Source organism: Pseudonaja textilis, chromosome 12, assembly GCF_049901715.1.
Source record: "Pseudonaja textilis isolate UNSWEBS1 chromosome 12, rPseTex1.2, whole genome shotgun sequence".
Taxonomy (NCBI): Eukaryota; Metazoa; Chordata; class Lepidosauria; order Squamata; family Elapidae; genus Pseudonaja; species Pseudonaja textilis.
This window is the reverse complement of record NC_142001.1, coordinates 12,078,645-12,099,991: the sequence shown is the minus strand read 5'-3', so window position 1 is coordinate 12,099,991 and position 21,347 is coordinate 12,078,645. Positions and strand designations below refer to the sequence as shown.

The 21,347-nt window shown below is 41.4% G+C and overlaps 1 protein-coding gene across 2 annotated transcripts; it reads right to left on the bottom strand.

Annotated features, from left to right (window-relative positions):
* Nucleotides 1–474: 474 nt before the first annotated feature.
* On the bottom strand, nt 475–21,186 carry BTK (Bruton tyrosine kinase). Of its 2 annotated transcripts, XM_026702962.2 has the most exons (19): nt 20,961–21,186; nt 17,603–17,822; nt 16,708–16,806; nt 16,220–16,285; nt 14,832–14,913; nt 14,054–14,182; nt 13,082–13,149; nt 12,422–12,603; nt 11,650–11,712; nt 10,846–10,900; nt 10,132–10,214; nt 9,206–9,333; nt 7,851–7,925; nt 6,600–6,771; nt 5,255–5,471; nt 4,255–4,319; nt 3,986–4,104; nt 2,370–2,527; nt 475–2,052 (listed from the first exon to the last, which is right to left on the bottom strand). In XM_026702962.2, the coding sequence occupies exons 2-19, from the start codon at nt 17,741–17,743 to the stop codon at nt 1,981–1,983; spliced, it is 1,974 nt and encodes a 657-aa protein (XP_026558747.1). In that variant the 5' UTR covers nt 17,744–17,822; nt 20,961–21,186; the 3' UTR covers nt 475–1,980. The 2 variants fall into 2 exon arrangements, with proteins under 2 accessions (XP_026558747.1, XP_087797164.1); XM_087941038.1 differs by lacking the exon at nt 20,961–21,186 and having other exon boundaries at nt 16,708–16,801; nt 17,603–17,756.
* Between the last annotated feature and the right edge of the window lie 161 nt (nt 21,187–21,347).

Genomic DNA, 21,347 nt, shown 5'->3' with positions numbered 1-21,347 from the left:
TATATATTTATAGTTATATCTATATGTATCTCTAAACAGTAGAATATGAATTCTATTGTACAGTGCAATATTAATGCAATATCAGGGGTTTTCAATTCAATTGTACAGAATGTGAAGGATGTGTCTTTTTTATTTTTATAGTTATAAAGTAAACAGAAGATGGTATTTAATTTCGCTGTACGAGGTGCAATGAAAAAGTAAACCACACACACACACACACACACATATAGTCCTAACACACACACACACACACACACACACACACATACACACACACATATATATATATATATATATATATATATATATATATATATATATATATATTACAATATAGTAGAGCCACTGTAATTACATTGGTTTGACACTATATATAAAAAGAACAAACCCGATAAAGGGAGCCCATCTAAAAGAGGTTCCTACGGATTTTTTTTAATGCTTTGTTTTTATACTTTTCAAAGCCAAGCAAATAAATAATAATAATAACGACATTTTAATATCAAATCAAATTTGCTTCATCACATCTAAAGCATTGTGTTCCGGAATACAAAGATTTCCTGTATTAAATCAGAACCAAACAAAATGCATTTTAAAAAAGCTATTTTTTCAAAAGCTATTTTAAGAACACAGCCTCGACTTTGCATGTTGTATACATATTCTCTACGCCTACGATGCCTCTGTATCGTTCGGTTTTATAGCTCACCCGACAGCTCTAAATGAGCAGGATTTCCATGCAAGTGAGAGAGAGAGAGCAAATTGATAGATGAGAGAGTTGGAAAAAACTTATAAGTACCAATAATAACTGGAAGTCTAAATTTTGTGAGCTTGTTTTCAAAATCTGCTTAGTATCTCTTGCAAAAAAAATAAAGCAGTTCGGTCTACAACACATCCTGTGGCGAATTCTTCCTGTTACTACTTCCCTGTTCTATTTTCTCACTGCTTCAGAGTGAAACAGACTTCAGGTATCACTCGTTTGATGTGAAGTCTCGTGCATTGCACTGCTCTATCCGTTCTGTATTGTATCCATTTTTGCCCGTTTTGTGCTTTCTTTTTTTTTTAAAAAAAAGGAAATTTCCCCCTAAGTTTATCTGAAGAGTTCTACAGTAAGATTCCTGGCTTCAGTTTCTGGGAGCAGAGGACTTTTTCAGGATGTTGAATGTGATTTATTGGGGAAGAGAATATTTGGGATGATAAGATTAGTCAGATGACTTTTACAGTAAACAAAAATTAAAAAGAAATCTTCACGTTGAACGAAGCACCAGTGAACAAGTCAACAAGAATCCAGGAAGGTGATGGAGGAGTTCATTTTCTCTTTATGAAATGCAATTCATTTTTTCTATCGCTTCTTTGCATTTTTATCCATCACTGCACAAGACATTTTGAAACAGCTGTGTTCTCCAACGTTAATTAAATCCCATTATCTTGTTTCAAGTGATTTTGGAAGACCTACGTATTCTTTTACCAAAAGCCTCTGCCATTTGTCTGTAATCATAGTTTTTTTTTCCTGTTCCATTCCAACAGGGGTTTTCATCCTATTGAACACTAAGCAGGATTTTTCTCGTAATCCAAGGTTAATCTCCAGGTGGGCAAAATCTGTGAGGGTTTGGCACGCATGATCCTGATGGGAAGGCAGAGACTGAGGTGGGTCAGGAATCAGAAACGAAGACAAACAATTTCATGCTGGTTTTCTTTTCGGCTGACTTGGAAATGGGATGATCAAACTGCACCTTATCTTGCTGGATAGGAAAACACCTAAACAGCACTTGCTAGTCTTGTTAGTTTTGGCTGGCTTTGAAGACAAACACAAAGGTGAGTAAAAGGCAGTTTTGGAGACAGTTCTCAATCGATCGAACTATTTTGGTTGTGATTGCCTTCTTGCTGATTCTGTTTTTCACCGTGTCCATTCAGCAGTTCCTCAGCAAACTGAAGAATGTGGCAACAATTCACAGGGGAAAATGAACATGGGGTGACCGGTGGGGATCAAACATCTTCATTCGCTAAATCCATAATTTGCCCAAGGAGGACCTGGAAACTTGGACGTTCTTCTGCTTTCTGGAAGAAAAAAGAGAGATGAAATAGCTTATATAAAACAGTTTCTAAAAGAGATGGACAAGGGATCTTCTTTTTAAGTGCTTAAAAGATAAGGCCCCTCTCCGTGGAATGCCTAAAAAAAAAGAGAAGTTGGAAAGGTCTGTCACTACATAACAGCACACCTCAAGTGACATCTGACACCAATTTCTTTTGAAGCATCCAGAGATCGTTCATTTCCAACATTGGAGCCTTTGAAAAATGCTTCTTCCACCCTTCAGGAAAGAGATATTTAGTCACACTTCCTCCTCATCCCTGGGATGAACGAGACGGAAGCTTACCTCATGCCAACAACTGTACATGATGGCGTAGACCCTGTCAGAGGCCAGCTGGGGGCGGTAGAGACGCAGCCCTTTGATGACGTGGTCGGTGGTCTCACTGTTGGTGAACCTCTCGTAGGGCATCTTCCCCAAAGTGTGGACTTCCCACATCAGGACACCTGTCCATGGCGAAAACATCACAGAACGTAGGGTCAGGGCGACACTGCTAGTTTTAACCTCTTCTGAAATGCCACTCAATTCCTGGCCTCTGCACCACAAAGTCTTGGGTCCCTTCTGCACAAGGCGCTTGTGTGAATGGGACAAAAACCATACAGGTATTACTCTGATTCATATTTGTGATGGTTGCAGTGTGCCAGGGTCACCGTGATTCCCTTTTGCAATCTTCTGACAAGCAAAGTCAACAGGGAAGCTGGATTTACTTAACATCCATGTTACGTACTTAGCAACTGCAGTGATTGACTAAGCAACGGTGGCGAGGAACGTTGTAAAATGGGGCAAAAATCTCACTTAACAACTGACTTTTTCTTAGCAGGGGGACTTTGGGGCTCAGTTGTGGTTGTTAAGTCCAGCCTGGTGGTGGCAGCAGTGGTTAGAGTGCAGTACTGCAGGCTACTTCTGCTGACTGCCGGCTGCTTGCAATTTGGCAGATCAAATCTCACCAGGCTGAAGGTTGACTCAGCCTTCCGTCCTTCTGAGGTCGGTAAAATGAGGAGCCAGATTGTTGGGGGGCAAGAGGCTGACTCTGTAAACCACTTAGAGTGGGCTGTAAATCACTGTGAAGCGGTATAAAAGTCTAAGTGCTACTGCTAAGTGCTGTTATGTACATTCACTTGAGATTGAGAGATGTTATTCTCATGTAGCTACAACTGGATGGACAAAGTTCCTGGATTCTAATCTCCCATCCACTTAGAAGTGGGTACCAAACAATTGCATTGGAACACCTCTTCCTTATGGGATCTGGGACCCTTGTTAATGGCACACTCTGTGGCCAAGAATATGTTGTCATTTCATTCATCAGCCATGACGGTTTCCCGTTCTGACACATCATCTTCTATGCCCATAGTTTATAAAGCAGTACTTTATAAAGCCTTGGTAAGACTACACCTGGAATACTGCGTCCAGTTTTGGTCACACAACGTTACAAAAAAGACGTTGAGACTTTGGAAAAAGTGCAAAGAAGATCAACTGAGAAGATTAAAGGCCTTGAGATAAAACCATATGAAGAACAGTTGTAGAAACTGGGTATGGCTAGTCTAGAGAAAAGAAGGACTAGGGTGACATGATCAGTATTTGAGGGGCTACCACAAAGAAGAGGAAGTCAAGCCATTCTCTGAAGCCCTTGAGGGAAGGACAAGAAACAATGGGTGGAAACTGATCAAGGAGAGAAGCAACCTGGAATTAAGAAGAAACTGCCTAACAGTGAGGACAAGTGATCAGTGGAACAGCTTGCCACTGGAAGTAGTAGGTGCTTCATCACTGGAGGTTTTAAAGAAGAGAATGAATGGTCACTTGTCTGAAATGCTATAAGATCTCCTGCTGGAGCAGGGGGATGGACTAGAAGACCTCCAAGATCCCTTCCAGCTCTATTCTGATTCTGATTCATATATTATGCTCACCAAAAGCCCAGACGTCCGATTTACTGCTGAACTTGCTGTAGAGGAGAACTTCTGGGGGAGACCACCGGACAGGAAATTTGGTTCCCACAGAGCTGATGTAGTCATCATCCAAGACATACCTGCAAGGAGAAGGTTGGGTTGGGCAACTTGACGCTGTAATCCTCAAGCCAATAATAACTCAAGTGGCTCCCAGTCCATTGAGGAAAACAGAAGATTTCTCAGCCTGGGCAACTTTCCCAACCTGCAGACCCATTGGCACCAAAACTCACCTGGAAAGGCCGAAATCAGACACTTTGACCACCCCTTGTTCGTTGACCAAGCAGTTGCGAGCAGCCTGTGGTAGACAGATCAAGAGAGGAAGCTTCAATATAAATGTGATACCGAAATAAAGCACGTCAATGTTTGTTACAGTTATGAACCAGCATTAACTTAAAAGTAACCATCTTCTGAAAGTCAGGATGCCCAAAGCTTGTTTTAAGATTCTCTGGATGGAGCATTGACTGTAGATATTTTAAAGAAAGAAATTGCCTTTGGGCAGAAGGAAGACGTTCATACAGTGCCGGGAAGAGATATAAACTCCCTGAAACCATCAACTATGCTGTCCCTGCATGGTGTGAATTTAGGGGCTCTGATGGCACCTTCACCCCCATTCTAGAATCTCCATCCTTATCCCAGTTTGACCAATCCTGATGGCATTTTCACCCCCATTCTAGAACCTCCATCTTTATTCCAGTTTGACCAGTCCTGATGGCACTTTCACCCCCATTCTAGAACCTTCATCTTTATCCCAGTTTGACCAAACCTAGTGGCACTTTCATCCCTGTTCTAGAACCTCCATCATTATCCCAGTTTGACCAATCCTGATGGCACTTTCACCCCCATTCTAGAATCACCATAATTACACCAGTTTGAGCAATTCCCAATGGTACTTTCACCTCTGTTCTAAAACCTCCAACCTCTATCGTTTTCCCAGTTTGAGGACGTGATAGCACTTTCACCCCAGTTCCAATATCTCCATCATTAGATTGAGGGTTCCTGATAGCATTTTCATCCTTGTTGGAGGAGCAAGCTGTGGTCTTCCAGTATTGTCAGATACCTCTAGAATCCTGTACCAGTAGATATGTTGGCTAAGGTCACAGAGATGTGTCCTTCACCATCATCTGGAAGGCCACAAGTCATCCAAGCTTCACCCATGACAAGGTCACCAGTGGTAGCACAACCCAAAGGCATTGACTTAAGTTTTCTCCCTTTAAGCAGTGTGTCACTTACCAGGTCTCTGTGTAGAAACTGTTTGCATTCCAGATACTCCATGGCTTCACAGACATCCTTGCACATATCTAAAAGCTCGGTGGCCTGGAAGGACCGCCGAGTATCCCGCAAGTAGGTCAAGAGGCAACCTTTGGACAAGTACTCGGTGATAATCAAGATTGGTCTTTCCTTCGTGCAAACCCCAAACAGTTGCACCAGGTTGGGATGAGAAAGATTCCTGAAAAGGAAAGCAAGAACCTCATTGGTTTACCTTTGACCTTCATCACTGTTTTTCCCATCAAATGGCAAAAATAAGGAGCAGATCAAAGCCATTATGTAAATTGTTCAGCTTGGACTTAGCATGTTTCAGGAACTCAGCTGTGGTCATTCAGACAACCTTTATATTCTGTTAAGCACCAACTGTGGCTTATTTAAGGAATAAATCCTGATTGGTTTCAACCCTAGTTGGCGTGATGTGCAAACCCAGTACTTCACTCCAAACTGGCTTTTTATGTAAGTGGCAGGAAGGAAAAATGTCCAAGAGTAACATTCAAATCTATTGTAAAGAAAGGTCTTACTTACAACTACAGACAGAAGAAAATTGTCTTCACTCTAGCAATTAGAGAGCACGAAGATAAAGAATATTATAAAATTTGGGATTTGTTTTATCAATGGTTAGATAAGAAAATAGAGAAGTAAATTATGTTCTAAAAAGGAACGGTATAATATGCAAGATAATACGATGTAATGATATTATATAATTGAACATATTAAAATGAATTCTCAGATTTGTTAAAACTCAGATTTGCTTGATAAGAACTATGTGAATTTATAGTTGTCTAATAATGATATAATAATAATGCAATGTAATATAATATGTGTAGTTGACTTATGTAATGTGAATTTGTTCGGAAGGGGAAGATTGTTGATATTATTACATCGCACAAAAGAAATGTACCAACCGACATGCTGTATTTTGGAAGATGGTTTTATGTTCATGTTTTATGTTTGTGTTTGTTAGTGTTTATCTTTCAAAAATAAAAAACTTTTACAAAAAAAAGAAGAACATTGTCTTCAAGTGAACAGCTGAGAAGCATCTACCCAAATATACTTCCTTTAATGACAGGGCTCCAGCAAGAACTGAGCTGAAATAAACCTGAGCCTGCAACATTTGTGGTGGACCACACTGGCCAATCTGAAAGTCCAGAGATGCTTTCAGAATTGGGATGGATTCCCACCAAGCATAGCAAGAAGGGAAGGATGTTGGGAGTAGAAGTTGAACAACATCTGGATGGTTACAAGTTCCTCATGCTGATCTAAAGGAAAGTCTTGACAGAGAAGAGAAGAAAAGGAGATGTTGGCTCACATCATGACTTTGGCTTCATCAATAAAGGCATCTTCTGACATGCAGCCTTCTTTGATCATCTTGATGGCCACGTTGTATTGACCTCGCCACTTGCCATGTTTCACCACTCCAAACTGGCCTGTCCCCAGCTCTTTCAGAAATGTCAGTTCTTTCAGGTCAATCTCCCAGGCCCCTAAGGAGGACACAAAGCAAGGGGTGGATGAAAATCCACTTGGATGAGCAGAAGACCACCACGGACAATTTCCCGCAAAGCATCTGATATAACATCACTGAAGGTCCTATAGGAAGTAAATGGATGATGGCCTTTGAGTCACAACCACACATCAACTATAATATACAGGCTGTGTTCATTGAAGGTGCTATTGAATTAACTAGTTTAATTGTCAGCTTGGAAGCCATTTTTCTTTGAGGCTTCTGGGCTGCCACATCAGAAGTGGTATTCAGCAGGTTCTGACCAGTTCTGGAGAACCACTGGCAGAAATTTTGATTAGTTCGTAGAACCGGCAAATACCACCTCTGGCTGGCCCAACCCCCAGCTATTCTCTGCCTCCCAAGTCCCAGCTGATTGGCTGGGTCTTCTTTTGTTGCCCTGCATAGGAGAATGGATCTGGAAAGCAGGTTAGTGGGGTGGGGAAGGAATGGGATTTTGCAGTAACCTTCCCCCAGGAGGAGGGAGGGAATGGGGATTTTACAGTATCCTTCCCCTGCCACGACACCAAGCCATGCCCACCAAGCCATGCACGCCTACTAAGCCATGCCCACAGAACCAGCAATACATTTTTGGGAATCCCACCACAGTGCCACATTCAGTGCCTGGTAATATGGGAGGAGGACTTCAAGGAGCGATGGAAAATTAGCCCCAACAACATTCCTTTTTCAGAGAGTCAAGGACATGTTACTCTGCACCTGGAGGGGAGTGACTGGGCATAGTCTCCGGTTGGAACAAAGTAATGATTAATGAACTATTGGGTGCAGGGGTTGGATTTTTGGATTCTCTTTGGGCTAAGGAAAACTCAGAAATCTCAGATTCAGGTTTTCTTCAGATGTGCCAATAATAATAATGATCTCTAATAAAATGGATCTGACAGAAGATGAGTTAACTGGGTTTGCACAATCTTCCCAACATGAACTACTGAGAGAGCACAGACCACGAAACGCCAAAGAAAGAAAGAAAGGAAAGCTTCTAAGTTGTTTATGGATCTAGTGGGTGAACCCAACCAAAGACATCACACAAGGACATCGAGGTATTACCATATCCAAGCCCTGCGGTGGAAGGAGCAGATTTCTGTTGTGTTGAAACAGGATACTTCAATCGGGAGATAAGTCCTGGTGGATAAAAATATCGATGTTATTAGAAGATTACTCAACATTAAGAAGAGCCCATTTGGTGTAGTAACTGAAGGCGCTGGGCTAGAAACCAGGAGACTGGCAGTTCTAGTTCTGCCTTGGGCATAGAGTCAACTGGGTGACCTTGCGACCAATCCCCCCCTCTCTCTCAATCCTAGGAGGAAGGAGGCAAGAGGAAATGACTTCTGAAAGTGCTGCCAAATAATAATAAAATAAAATAAATAATAATGCAATAAAATACAATAAAAATAATAAAATAAAAATAAAATAAAATATAAAAAACAAAACAATAAAATGAAATAAAGTAAAATAAAATAAAATATAAAAAATAAAATAAATAATGCAATAAAGGTACGATAAAAATAATAAAATAAAAACAATATAAAATATCAAAAATAAAATAAAACAATACAAAATAAAGTAAAATAAAATAATAAAAAAGTAAAATAAAATAAAATATGAAATAATGCAATAACACAATAAAATAATACAGTAAAATAAAAGTTGCCGTGTGCAAATAGGCAACAATATAAATTCCCTAAATAAATAAATTGAAATGAAATGAAATGAAATAAAATAGTAGACTACAACGGAACAGAATGCAGGGACTTGTCCAGATAGTCGCCAGGAGTCCAGGCCAATCCAAAGGCACCTTTCTGTGCTCCAAACCAATCATGAAAAAGTAGCACAGATGCCAAAAGCAGTGAAGAATGCTTTTTATCTTCAGAATAATCTTTTGCCTTTTGCTAAGCATACAGTTATCAACCACAAACACGTTCTGCAATAAGGGATTAAATAACACCAGCTTTTCTTTAACTGAGAAGGACCGAGCTGCCTGCAAGAGCTAGGTGAGATGCTAAACACCCATTTAAGTACATTTAAGTATTTTTAAATTAAAAAAAAAACATTTAAGGGTGCTGAGAAGACATGGCACATATTAGCACAACGGTTTGGTACTTCTGGGCTACTGCTAAGGTCTCGGGTCAGCCACGCAAAATTCTAACTGGAGAACATGATTGATGACTCTTGGCTATGGATGTGTCCCATTGGAGAATATGAATTACGATACACCCAGGAGCTGGAGGGAAAACCAGGGTCAAGGGTGACAATGAACGAAGTGTCTTTGAGTTGGCTATACCCAGGCAGTGCCGGACAGTTTAACTCCCAATAAATCCTTTTTAAGTTTTGGAAGTTTGGCTCGAGACTCATGATTTAAATGGAGTAACTGACGGAATCCTGACACAGCTGCTCGTCCTCACCTGCGGAGTTGTGTTGGTGATAGTTGATGAGCTCTGGGATAGTGTCGAAGTGGTGCTTCTCGGCCAGGAAATATTTGTTCTGGGGCGTTGAGCACACCACATAATGGCGGATGGTGCCCTGAGGATCCCTAAGGAAGCAATCAGGTGTTTAAAAAGGGGACTCTGAGAGAAACAAAGACGGGTGACCTGAGGAATTGGATCTCCAGAAAGAAGGAGCCATTGCTGTAGGAAAAGAAAGAGAAAGTCCACCCCGTTTAGAAAGAAAGAGCCAGAAAGTTGGTATGGGATGTTGAGGTCATCTAATCTAATCCATTGTTCAGTGCAGGGATATCTCCACTCCTCTTTATTTAAATTTTTTAACAATTAATAACACTAGGATCTATAAGAAACAATATATATATATATATATATATATATATATATATATATATATATATATATATATATATATATATATATATATATATATATATATGTATCACTTTTTATAATTATATTAACTAGGAACCTAAAACTGATTAAGAATAAATTATTATGCCTTCGTCCTGCATAATTAATAAACTTAAGCCAAGTAAACTAAAGGCCATCTTCCGGGTGATTATGATATTGTTGAATTTTTTTATTATTATTATTTGGTCAACTTTTCCATATAAAAACTATGGACCTTCAAGCAGCCTATCCCATTACAGTTTATACAGAGTTGGAAGGGACCTCGTAGGTCATCCAGTCCAACCCCCTGCCCAGGCAGGAGACCCTACACCATTTCTGATAGATGGCAGTCCAGTCTCTTCTTGAAAGCTTCCACTGTCAACCATAAGGACGTTTCTCCTAATACGTTGCTAAAATCTACAGATCGTGGAGCCCTTCTTGAGGACTAACCTGGTGTGGAATTCACATTTATTTTTTTATCAGCAGGTCACACTCACCCAGAGGACTTAGCAAACACAGAGACAGTGTATTTGCCTGTCTTGCTGATAGAATCTCGAACGATGAAACCGCCATCTTTGCTCTGAAATATAGAAATGCCTAAATGTTTCAGTTGTGAGGATTGAGGAATGATTAATTTTTCAGTGTAAGACAAGACCTAGATCTCTTGATGGAAGCCCCTCTTGGGGGGTTGCTTCTAAACCCTTTGATAAAGCTACGCTGATCTAGAATGCTGGCTTACTAGCCCTAGTAGCAAGTAGTTGGTAGTAGTAAAACTCTACGTCTACATCTATTGCATCCTTCACAAGGATTATAAGCAAAGACAAATTCTTGCCATACAATTTAAGATCTTAGAATGAAATGATATGATATACAAACTAGTTCCTGGTCATTAGCTACTCCTGATTGGATCCAGAAACTAAGCAGAAATAAAAGGGGTACTACAGAACATACACAGCATATTCACAATCATAGATGATTTCCCCCAAATCCTTATTTAGAATTCCTTGCAGTTTTTCTCAAACTTGGCAAGTTGTGTGGACTTCAACTCCCAGAATTCCCAAGCCAACAAATTCCCCCCTCCCATGTGCTGGCTGGGGAATTCTGGGAGTTGAAGTCCACACAACTTTAATTTGCAAGAGTTGAGAAAACACAAATTCCTTGCAATGAAAGGAAGAGGAGGAAGGACGGGCGAGACAGACACAAAACAATACCTCTTTCTTCAGCAATTCTTCCGCTTGCCTTCGGGTTATGTTTTTCAAATACCACCTAAAACACGACAAGATAATTGTCAAGAAAGAACACCTAGGATGAAAGTCAAGCATAGAAAGCCTTGTGGGAGGAATTTATTTGGAGTAAAGAATGAAAATGAAATTCTCCAGAAGAATTGATTTAGGGGTTCATTCCCAAACCTGCCCTCCTGTTTGATGCCAATATGGGACAAAGCAATGTTGAGCATCTGGTCCAGAGGTAGTATTCAGCAGGTTCTGACCAGTTCTGGAGAACCAGTAGTGGAAATTTTGAGTAGTTCAGAGAACCGGCAAATCCCATCTCTGACTGGCCCCGCCCCCATCTATTTTCTGCCTCCCTTTGAGTCCCAGCTGATTGGCTGAGTTTTCTTTGGTTGCCCTGCACAGGAGAACGGAGCTGGAAAGCAGGTTAGTGGGGTGGAGAAGGAATGGGGATTTTGCAGTATCCTTCCCCTGCCACGCCCACCAAGCCATGCCCACAGAAGCGGTAGTGAAAGAATTTGTATCCCACCACTGATCTGGTCCCACCCATCTTATTACTAGCTGATCTTCTACGTCTGGAGTCCAGATGGACAAGCTATCATCTCAAATGGTGGAGGAGGAATGAAACATCTGGAGAAAGAAATCCGACTGACAATGAGGCAGAAGAGCCCAGACTTGAACTGAATAATTCAGTCCATCAGTCCTCTGCCATCTGGAGTCCATTAGATGCGTTGGAGTCTATCTGTCATCTCCATGAAAGGATCCAGCCAATCAGAGGACACTCACTCAAATATCTCCAGAGAATCTCTTGTTTCGGTGATGTAATTGGAGGGGATGTAACCTTGTTTCCTGGATGGAAGGAAGCAGAAGGGGAAGAAGAAGAAGGATGATAAGACCACTAGAGTTATCAGGCTTCCTTTATTAAATCTAAGAGAATGGCAAATCTAAAACTATAGAGTCTTGATGCTTACATAGCCGAGTTGAATGTAGGCATTATTGCCTTACTGAACATCACAAACAATTGCTCAAAACTGACCTTTTTTTGCCTGCCCAGTGGGAATTTCCCATGATTAAAGCCCTCAAAGTCAGAAGGGATGGGTCAGATATTTTCGCCGTGCAGGTAAACAAAGACATTGGCACACCCACACACCCTTCAAAATAAACATTTGGGAACTCTAACACCTGAAATGCTAAACCAACATCAATCTGAACCAGTATGGCTGGCTGGGGAATTCTGGGAGTTGACGTCCATGGATCTTTGCCTGAATTGGTATTGAGTTTCCTGCCTAGGCAGGGGGTTGGATTAGAAGACCTCTCAAGATCCCTTCCAGCTATTCTATTCTATTCTATTCTATTCTATTCTATTCTATTCTATTCTATTCTATTCTATTCTATTCTATTCTATTCTACTCTACTCTACTCTACTCTACTCTACTCTACTCTACTCTACTCTAGCCAAGTTGAGAAACACTGATCTAGATCATAAACCAAACCACAATGAAATCTACCCCAAGACAACGTGACCGTTGCCATTGCCCTTCTTTCTCCCATCTCATACCCATCCTGGTCTTGGGCTCTCCACCAGGATTCACTGCTCTCCTCCAGGATGAGATATTCTTCCCCTTTCTGGAGCTGCAAATCCTGGTCATTCATGGGGGTGTAATCGTAGAGAGCGATCACCTTCCTCGTCTTGGAAGGAATGCTGGGTGTCGGCTTGGGTGGCAGAGGCTTCTTCATGAACTTTGGAAGGATTGAGAAAGCAAGGTGGAAAATATAAGGCCTTCTAGGGATCTGGTCACAAGACTCAGACCCTGCCCAGGCATTAGGGGTGTCGAATCTACCCACACCAGGGGGGCCGTGGTGGCTCACGTGGTTAGGACACTGAGTCAAAAGTCGATTAAGAGGTCGACAGCTCGGCAGTTCGATACCCAAGAGTGAGCCACAAGATGGAATGAGCTCCCATCAATTTGACCCAGCTCCCGCCCACCTAGCAGTTCAAAAGCATGCAAATGCAAGTAGATAAATAGGTACTACTTTGTTGGAAAAATAACTGGGGTGTGAAAAGGGCCCCCTTGGGCGTCCTCTGGGCAACTGTGATGCCACCGGCTAATCCTTTCAACCCAGAAGCCCCTTAGAAGTTGCTTCCGACGTGAATGTAGTAGCCATAGGGGGGTAGGATTGAAGTAGACATAGTAGCCACACCAGCCCATAAAATTACCTGATTCTCCTCTGGCGTTGGAGGCAATGGCTTTTCGGGCTTCTGAAGCAAACGGCCACTTTTGAAACCTTCAAGGAAAGGACAAGTGTGATTGATTGATTGATTATTATTTTTTTATTGATTGATATGATATGGATTGATAGAGCTGATATCCTGCCTTTCTGTCCATAGCTGGTTAACCATGACAGGTACAGTAGTCCTTGGCTTAGGATCACAAATTGGAATCAGAATTTCCACTGCTAATCAAGATGCTTGTTCAGTGAGTCCCGCCCAAAGTTACAACCATTTTTGTCATTAAAGGAATCATTGGGCATTAAGTGCATTCAGCTTCCCTCCTTGACTTTGCTTGGCTGGGAAGGTTGCAAATCACATGACTCCAGGGCGCTACGACCATTATAAATTGATGTTTTGGAAGCCATATTAGCACCAGATGCTTCCACACTGCCATGTTCTTGAGCCTGGGAAAATGGGAGGGGGGAATTTCTTGGAGTGTACGTGGTTAGACATAGTAACATTATTTCTCTAAGTCAAGGTCATGTTATTCTGCCCATAAGTGAGAGGAAGTCTCAAGTTAGGACGGATGGTGATTGGGGAATGGGATGTGATGATGGGTGCAGGGGATGGATTTATAATTTTTTACTTATTGCAAGGAAGTCCGGAACTTTCAGATTCGGGATTCCCCAGAAGTGCCAGTTAACTATCCAAATAAAACAGAATTTTTCAGAAGATGCTTGTCTCAGAGTTATTGTTTGGAGTGGAGGAAAGCTGACACCAGTTACCAAGCATATAATTTTTGATCATGTGGCTGTGTCTTAAGTACGAGGACCAGTTGTAAGTCACTTGTTTTTGGTGCTGTTCTAACTCTGAACAACCACTCAATGAATGGTTGTAAGTTGAGGACTACCTGCATAAATAAAGGAAGAAGCTGAGATGAGAGTGAAGACACAAGTAGAAGGCGAGGTGGTTTCTTACTTTGACTCCGGCCGGCCAAAACTTTGCACCCCATGGCCATTTTGGCGGTCTGGAAGCAACAAAGATATTGTCCATCTGTCCAGAAACAAGGATGATACTTCTGCACCAAGTTGCTGTTATAATAGGTCACTGCAGCAAATATGGAATAAGAGAGATTTCTGAAGAGAATGCCAAGCAGTAACTCGGACCATAGGAGTATGATTTATTTGTTAAAACATTCACTTAGCAATTCAACATTATGTCTACATTCACTCCCTTCATTTTAACCCTGGCTCAACAAAACCCAAGGACTATGTTTGCTGATCATGCAATGCCCAAACCAATCAACCTATCATATTATTACAGCTTAATCTGATGGCCTAATAATCTATTTGGAAAAGGTCTATGACCTACAATTGTCTTTTTAATTAAATCTTGTACAAACCCAGCCATTATACTGGTCTTATCCCTAGGCACCTTGCTTGGTTGCAACCATCAATCTCATAATAAACCTTTTTCAAGAGGCAACTGGACTTTCTGGGTTGTTGTTTTTATTTTTTGAAGATGTTTTGCTTCTCATCCAAGAGTTCATTATCAGAGTTGAAGAAGCTTCTTGGACGAGAAGTGCGTTTTGCCATGCCTCAGTTGTTTTATTCACAGGGACTGCTGTAGAAGGTAAGCTTTCTTAAATGCGCAGCACAGACGTAAAGCATGCATGCTCGTGTGAAGTGTGCAATCACCGACCCGGTTGTTATACCGGTGGGATTCCACCCCTGGTTTCAACCACATGGATACTGACTGCTTTTCAGTTGGTGAATCCAGCGGGTCCGTAATTCCTCCATGGGAGAGAAGACATAGAGAGGTCCTTCATCGTATACAATCTTGGGGACACATAAAGTAGACATAAACAGTAGTTAAAAGATAGGTAGCCCTCCACCTACAAGCATCGGTTTAGTGAGTGTACAAAGCTACAATGGCCCTGAAAAAAACTGAGTCATAATTGCTCCTCATACTTCCGATGGTTGCAACATCCCCAAGGGTGACGTGATCAAAAATTCGGCTGCTTGGCAACTGGCATGAGATTATAGCGGTTGCGGAAACTCGGTGTTATGGGATCGCCATTTGCAACCTTCTGGCAAGTGAAGTTAATTGGAGAAGCCAGACTCCCTTAATCACCATGTGAGTCATTTAAGAGAGAGCCAAGGTGACACAGTGGTTAGAAGGCAGTATTGCAGGCTAATTCTGCCTACTGTCAGGAATTCAATCCTGACCGGCTCAAGGTTGACTCAGCCTTCCATCCTTCTGAGATCAGCAAAATGAGGACCCAGATGTTGGGGGCAATAGGCTGACTCTGTAAACCGCTTAGAGAGGACTGCAAAGCGGTATATATAAGTCTAAGTGCTATTGCTATCCTAGCTGGGAAATCCTGGATATCGAAGCTCCTGCTTCTTAAACTGTTTCAACTCCTTCCCTCAAAACAACGCTATAGAGCCCTACACACCAGAACAACTAGACTCACAAAGACAGTTTTTTCCCAAATGCCATCACTCTGCTAAACAAATAATTCCCTCAACACTGTCCAATTATTTACAAAATCCGCATTACTATTAATCTTCTCATCACTCCTTATCACCCATCCCTTACCATTTCTGACTGTATGACTGTAACTTTGTTGCTTGTAACTTTATTATCTATATTGACTGTTTCCTAGTATGATTTGTATCCTATGACTATCATTAAGTGTTGTCCCTTATGATTCTTAACGAATGTATCTTTTCTTTTTATGTACCCTGACAGCACATGCACCAAGACAAATTCCTTGTGTATCTAATCACACTTGGCCAATAAATAATTCATTCATTCATTCATTCATTCATTCATTCATTCTTTCATTCTTTCAAGTTGCCAATATTGAGGAACACTGCATAAAAAAGATAAGTTGATTGATCTTCAGATTATCAAAAGCACCTCCAATCATGAGGCCTTTGGTTCTACGTTTTTCTAACTTCACTCATAAAATATGCACAGCAGGCCATTTGAAGAACTTGGCATTATATTTTCCCAGCCTCCTAAACTTAGCTACTTTGGGTGTTGGCCCAACCTGACACAGAAACCCAAACTTCTTGGCTGATGTTTGTTTCATCAGTGAGGATTGAAAAGATGATAGGAAAAAAAAATAAAACTTACTTGGAAAGGATAAGGAAACCTTTCTATAATGGAAATCTGCTCGTGTTCATTTGCATCTTCTTTTCGCTGCGTGCAAAACAGTTGAAAAAAATGATACATGCATGCATGCATGCATAACATACATATGGGCATATAATGAGGACATCAAAGCAAATTCTATGCTTGTGCATCACACTTCGGGGAAATTTTAAAAGCTAGGAACGTTCCACCTGGCTCCCATAGGCAAAATTTTCATAATCTAACTGTGAAATTTCCCTGTTGCCAAGCCAACTAGGCATCATTCTTTGTGGTTGGCCTTTCATTCCTAGCCAAGGATCCTAGTTTGGGTATGACAGTAAAAAACAAGAAAAAAGCAAACAATGCTTTTTTCATCACTTGACTGACAGCTCCCTATAGCAGGAGGAGCTGCAGTGAGAATGGCCCACCAACATGCCACAGTATCTAGGACTAAACCAGCATTCTTAGAAGAGGCAGAAATGCCTCCTTACCGATACCCGTCGTTCCGGAGGAGGATTGTTTTCTGGAATCACAATCTCGACACAGGTGATTTTATCGATGTCCACCGAGCCCTTCTTACTTCCTCTGCGCTGCAGGAAGACAGTGAAAATATTTGGAGGGTTTAAAAAAACATTCCTAGCCAGAACTAATCTTAACCAGTCCCCCAAGATAAGCACACACCTTTCAGTGCAGTGGAATGCTGCCAAAAACAGAAGTATCCAACTAACTATAAAAGAAACCAACCGAAGTACAAGGAAAAACCAACCAAAGTACACAGAGCTTCAAGGAGGACTCGGAACCGATCGAACTACTTGGCTTTCTGCAAAGGTTTCATCATTTAGGCCTGACTTTTATCCCTTATGGGAGGGGCTATCACCTACCAGCCTTACTCCTGAGTGACCCCTTTTGTCTCAGCTACTCTTGCCTTCTAGCAGTTCTGCACATACACGCACTGGGAACAGGCTCCCCTTCTTCATCTGCCTCTCTGCTGTCAGGATCCGGAGGCAGCACCCCACTCCCAGATAGTCCTGGCCGCATCTCTGCATCGGACGCAGGACCCTTGTCTGAGTCCTCTCCAGACTCCCAGACTGGTCCCCGTTCTTCCCCACTGTCCGATTCCGCTGCCATTTGCACAGGCTGCCGGTGAACCACAACATCACTTGACAAATGTCTCACTTAGACACAGAAATGTTGGAGCTCAATTGTGGTCGTAAGTTGAGGACTACCTGTACTATCAAATTTAGGGATGAAACGGGTGATAAAGTGGGAGTATCCGGTTGTTGATGTGTCTGAGAACTAATCCCTTTTCCCCTTTCGATAAATCTGGTTAAAGAAGACTTTCTGCAAATCTTGTTTTCTGTCGTTCAAGGGTCTTCAAGGACTCACCCCACGTTCGAAGTCGTATTCATAGTAAGAGAGCTTGGTCTCTGTCAGCATAAAGAGGCGCTTCTTGAAATTCAGCGGAGAAGTCTTTTTCTTCTGCTGGGAACGTTTCAGAAAGATGCTCTCTAGGATAACATTGGACATGGCTCCTCTCCTCTTCTTCTCCCTCTTCCTCCTCCGTGATCAATTTGCTGGACTGCCGCTGACAACAACCGTGAAATCGCTAAGCAAAATTGAACAGTGGCATTTATTTCTATCCACATACATACATACATACCAAATTCTTAAACAGTGGTATTTATTTCTATCCAATCATAGATAGATATATAGATGGATGGATACATAGATACAAACATATAGATACATACACACACATAGATAGATAGATAGATAGATAGATAGATAGATAGATAGATAGATAGATAGATAGATAGACAGATAGATAAACAGATAAACAGATAGATAATGATGGATGATGGATGGATAGATGATGGATGGATAGATGATGGATGGATAGATGGATGGATAGATAGATACTCAGGTAGGTAGGTAGGTAGATAAAGATATGGATGGATGGATGGGTGGATAGATAGATAGATTTGCTGGCATTTGGGTGGCATGTAGATTTAATCATTTTTATGCATTTATTTGTATCCTGCCTTTATTCACCATATGTTCAACTTAGTGAACACATTCATACCTTCCTTCTCCTATTTTCCCCAGAACAACCACCGTGTGGGGTGGGGTGGGCTGAGAGAGAGTGACTGGCCCAAAGTCATGAAGCTGGCTTTCACGCCTAAGGTGGGACTAGAACTCACTGTCTCCTGGTGATTGTCCCAAAGTCATCCAGCTAAGGCAGGACTAGAACTCATAGTCTTCCACTTTCTAGCCTGATGCTTTAATAATACTATATTATTGTAGCTGGTTGCACAAACAATGTATGTAGCCAGAAATATTAAATTCTGTAGAATTGCTGACAGGTCAGGTGGCATAAAAATGTAATAATAATGTATTGTTATTGTTATGTACAGTATCTACTCTTTGCATATGTGACGTTGTGTAATGCAGGCTCACTCCTGTTGTATTAACTTTAAACAACATTATTTATGCAACCAGCAAAAAAAGGGGTATGTTTCAACAACATTATTTTGAAGGGGCAAACATATGATATTCATATTCTTCATGGCCTGTTTTACTACTATACTTTTAATTACCGTACTTCAGTAGTAATGGTCAGATAGCCAGAAAACAGCAGTGCTCTTGAAAGCTAATCTATTTTTCATTTCTGCCACACAGATATAGATGGAAGGCAGTAGTACATATGGAATAGAATTCTTTATTGATTAAGTGTGATAGGACACACAAGGAATTAGTTTCCGGTGCATAAGCTCTCAGTGTACATACAAACAACAAGGTGATAAATCATAAATCATAGTTACTATCATTAATCATCAGATAGAAACAACTACTGATCAGTCATGTTACTAACAGAAGATAGTAAGGAAGATGAGAAGTTAAGAAAGGATGAGAAATGAGAAGATGAGAAGGATAATACCAATACAGCCCTACTACATGGCTAAATATCTTTAAGCCTAAGGTGGTGCTGTGGGAATGAGGTCTTCAGCAGAGTGATGGCAAAACAGCCTTTGTATCTAATTATTTTGGCATTCAGTTAGACCAAGGGTCTTCAAACTTGACAGCTTTAAGATTTGTGGACTTCAACTCCCAGAATTCCTCCTCCAGTCATGTTAGCTGAGGAATTCTGGGAGTTGAAGTCCACAAGTCTTAAACTTGCCAAGTTTGAAGACCGTTGAGTTAGGCTCTAATATCCTGGGAAGACAGCTTGAATTAAAAAGGGGGAAAAAGAAAGTGCTATTTCCTTGAACCACATTTTTCTCTAGTCAGGGAAATGGTTGCCATTTTTGATGTGCTGTACAACTCCCCCTCTTTTTTTTTTTTGCATTGATTCAGCATCTACTGTGCACCAATGTGCTTTATGAAAAATTCAAAGCTATGCACCCCTAATATCAAGAAGGAAGCCTATAGTCCTTATTCACCTTTTGCTTGAAGATGGTCAACTGAGCCAACCTTACATTCTCCCCTGATGACTGTCCCCATTATCAAAATGCTGCTCCTGACAGGATGATTTCCATAATCACTGGAATCTGGCTTCTGGGATTTTTAAGAAAAAGTCCACACAAGATGTCTTTAGATTCTAGAAAGGCCCAATTGTCCACTAATCCTTGCCCTGCCTGTCTTTCCTTCAAGCTAACTATATCCAGTACTGACATTGTGTTTGCCCTTCTTTGCATCTATTTGTGTTGGGCTTTAACTCCACAGATCATGTGAATTTGGCCATTGTGCTTTGCAAACCACAAACTACACAGATGAGTGGCATGTGTCAACCCAGCCAGAGCATCTCTGCAGAAGGCTGAAGGCTGAAATTCTACAAAAGTCAACTAGACAGAACTTGCTTCTGAGTAAATCTAGGCCTCTATAAAATGCCCACGCAAAGTAGGAAGAAAGAGAGCTAATGCACACACCTGTTAGATAGCACAGCTGCCTCTTCTGTGTACATTTTAAAAAAAATCAAGAATCACCTTGTAATGCATGAACTGTAAGCTTTCAGTCTGCCTATAGTGGACAGCTGCATTCTCAGAGATGCGCAGGGCTAGGTTCCCAGAAAAGTGCCACGTTAAAGGAGCATAGAACAGACAGATGTAAATATTATGTAAAATATTGGCACTGAATTTATTTCTTCCCCAGGCATTAACCGAATGCTGATATAGAGAAATTGTTGTAATTTCTTAAAAGTTCTTGCTTTGGTAGAAGGAAGGAAGGAAGGAAGGAAGGAAGGAAGGAAGGAAGGAAGGAAGGAAGGAAGGAAGGAAGGAAGGAAGGAAGGAAAGAAAAGGAAGGGAGAAAAGAAAGAAGGAAGGGAGAAAAGGGAGAGAGGGAGGAAGGAAGGGAGAAAAGGAAGGAATGGAGGAAGACAATGAGGGAGGGAGGGAGGGAGGGAGGGAGGAGGGAAGGAAGGAAGGAAGGAGGAAGGGAGAGAGATGATAGAGGAAGAGGTAGAAGTAGAAATAGAGGTAGTGGTAGAATATAGAGATATAGAGGTGAACAATTGTAATTGCTTAAAAGTTCTTTCCTTGCTAGAATAAAAGAAGGGAGGGAGGGAGGGAGGGAGGAAAGAAGGAAGGAAGGAAAGAAAGAAATAAAGGAGAGAGAAAAGGAAGGGAAGATGGGGAAAAGAAGGGAGGGAGGGAGGAAGAGAGAGAGAGAGAGAGAGAGAGAGAATAGAGATGATAGAGGAGGAGGTAGAAGTAAAAATAAGAGATAGAGAAACGAAGTCACTTACTGGCTATTTCCTCTTTCTTTTCTTCCGTAGATTACAGGCTTTCCTTTCAGCGAGAGGCCCCCAGATTCTGGGAGATGTGACCCCCACTGCCTTTCTGATATTTGAGCAGAGGGTCGGAGCAATGGCAGTTGCCGTAGGAGATGGGTTTGAAGAGCCACATTGAACAACATGCAGTCCAACTCTCATCTGAACTAACCCCACCCTTTCAGTTCCCCTTTTCTTAGTTTCTGACCAAGCTGTCTCTGTTTCCTCTCACCGAGAGGCCACATGGGTGCAAGACAAGATTTATTTTTTGTTAGTTTTTGGAGGAGGGAGGGATCTCTAGTTTCTTGTCAGTCCCCCCACCCCCCAAAGGCAATGAAATCATCTCCAGGTGCGAAAAGACTA

Coding starts and splice junctions, on each gene's coding strand:
- BTK (XM_026702962.2), bottom strand. CDS start 17,743: ATGTCCAATGTTATCCTAGAGAGCATCTTTCTGAAACGTTCCCAGCAG. Junction 16,807..17,602: donor AATACGACTTCGAACGTGGG/GTGAGTCCTTGA, acceptor GTCTTCCTGCAG/CGCAGAGGAAGTAAGAAGGG. Junction 4,105..4,254: donor TCTGATTTCGGCCTTTCCAG/GTGAGTTTTGGT, acceptor TTCTCCTTGCAG/GTATGTCTTGGATGATGACT.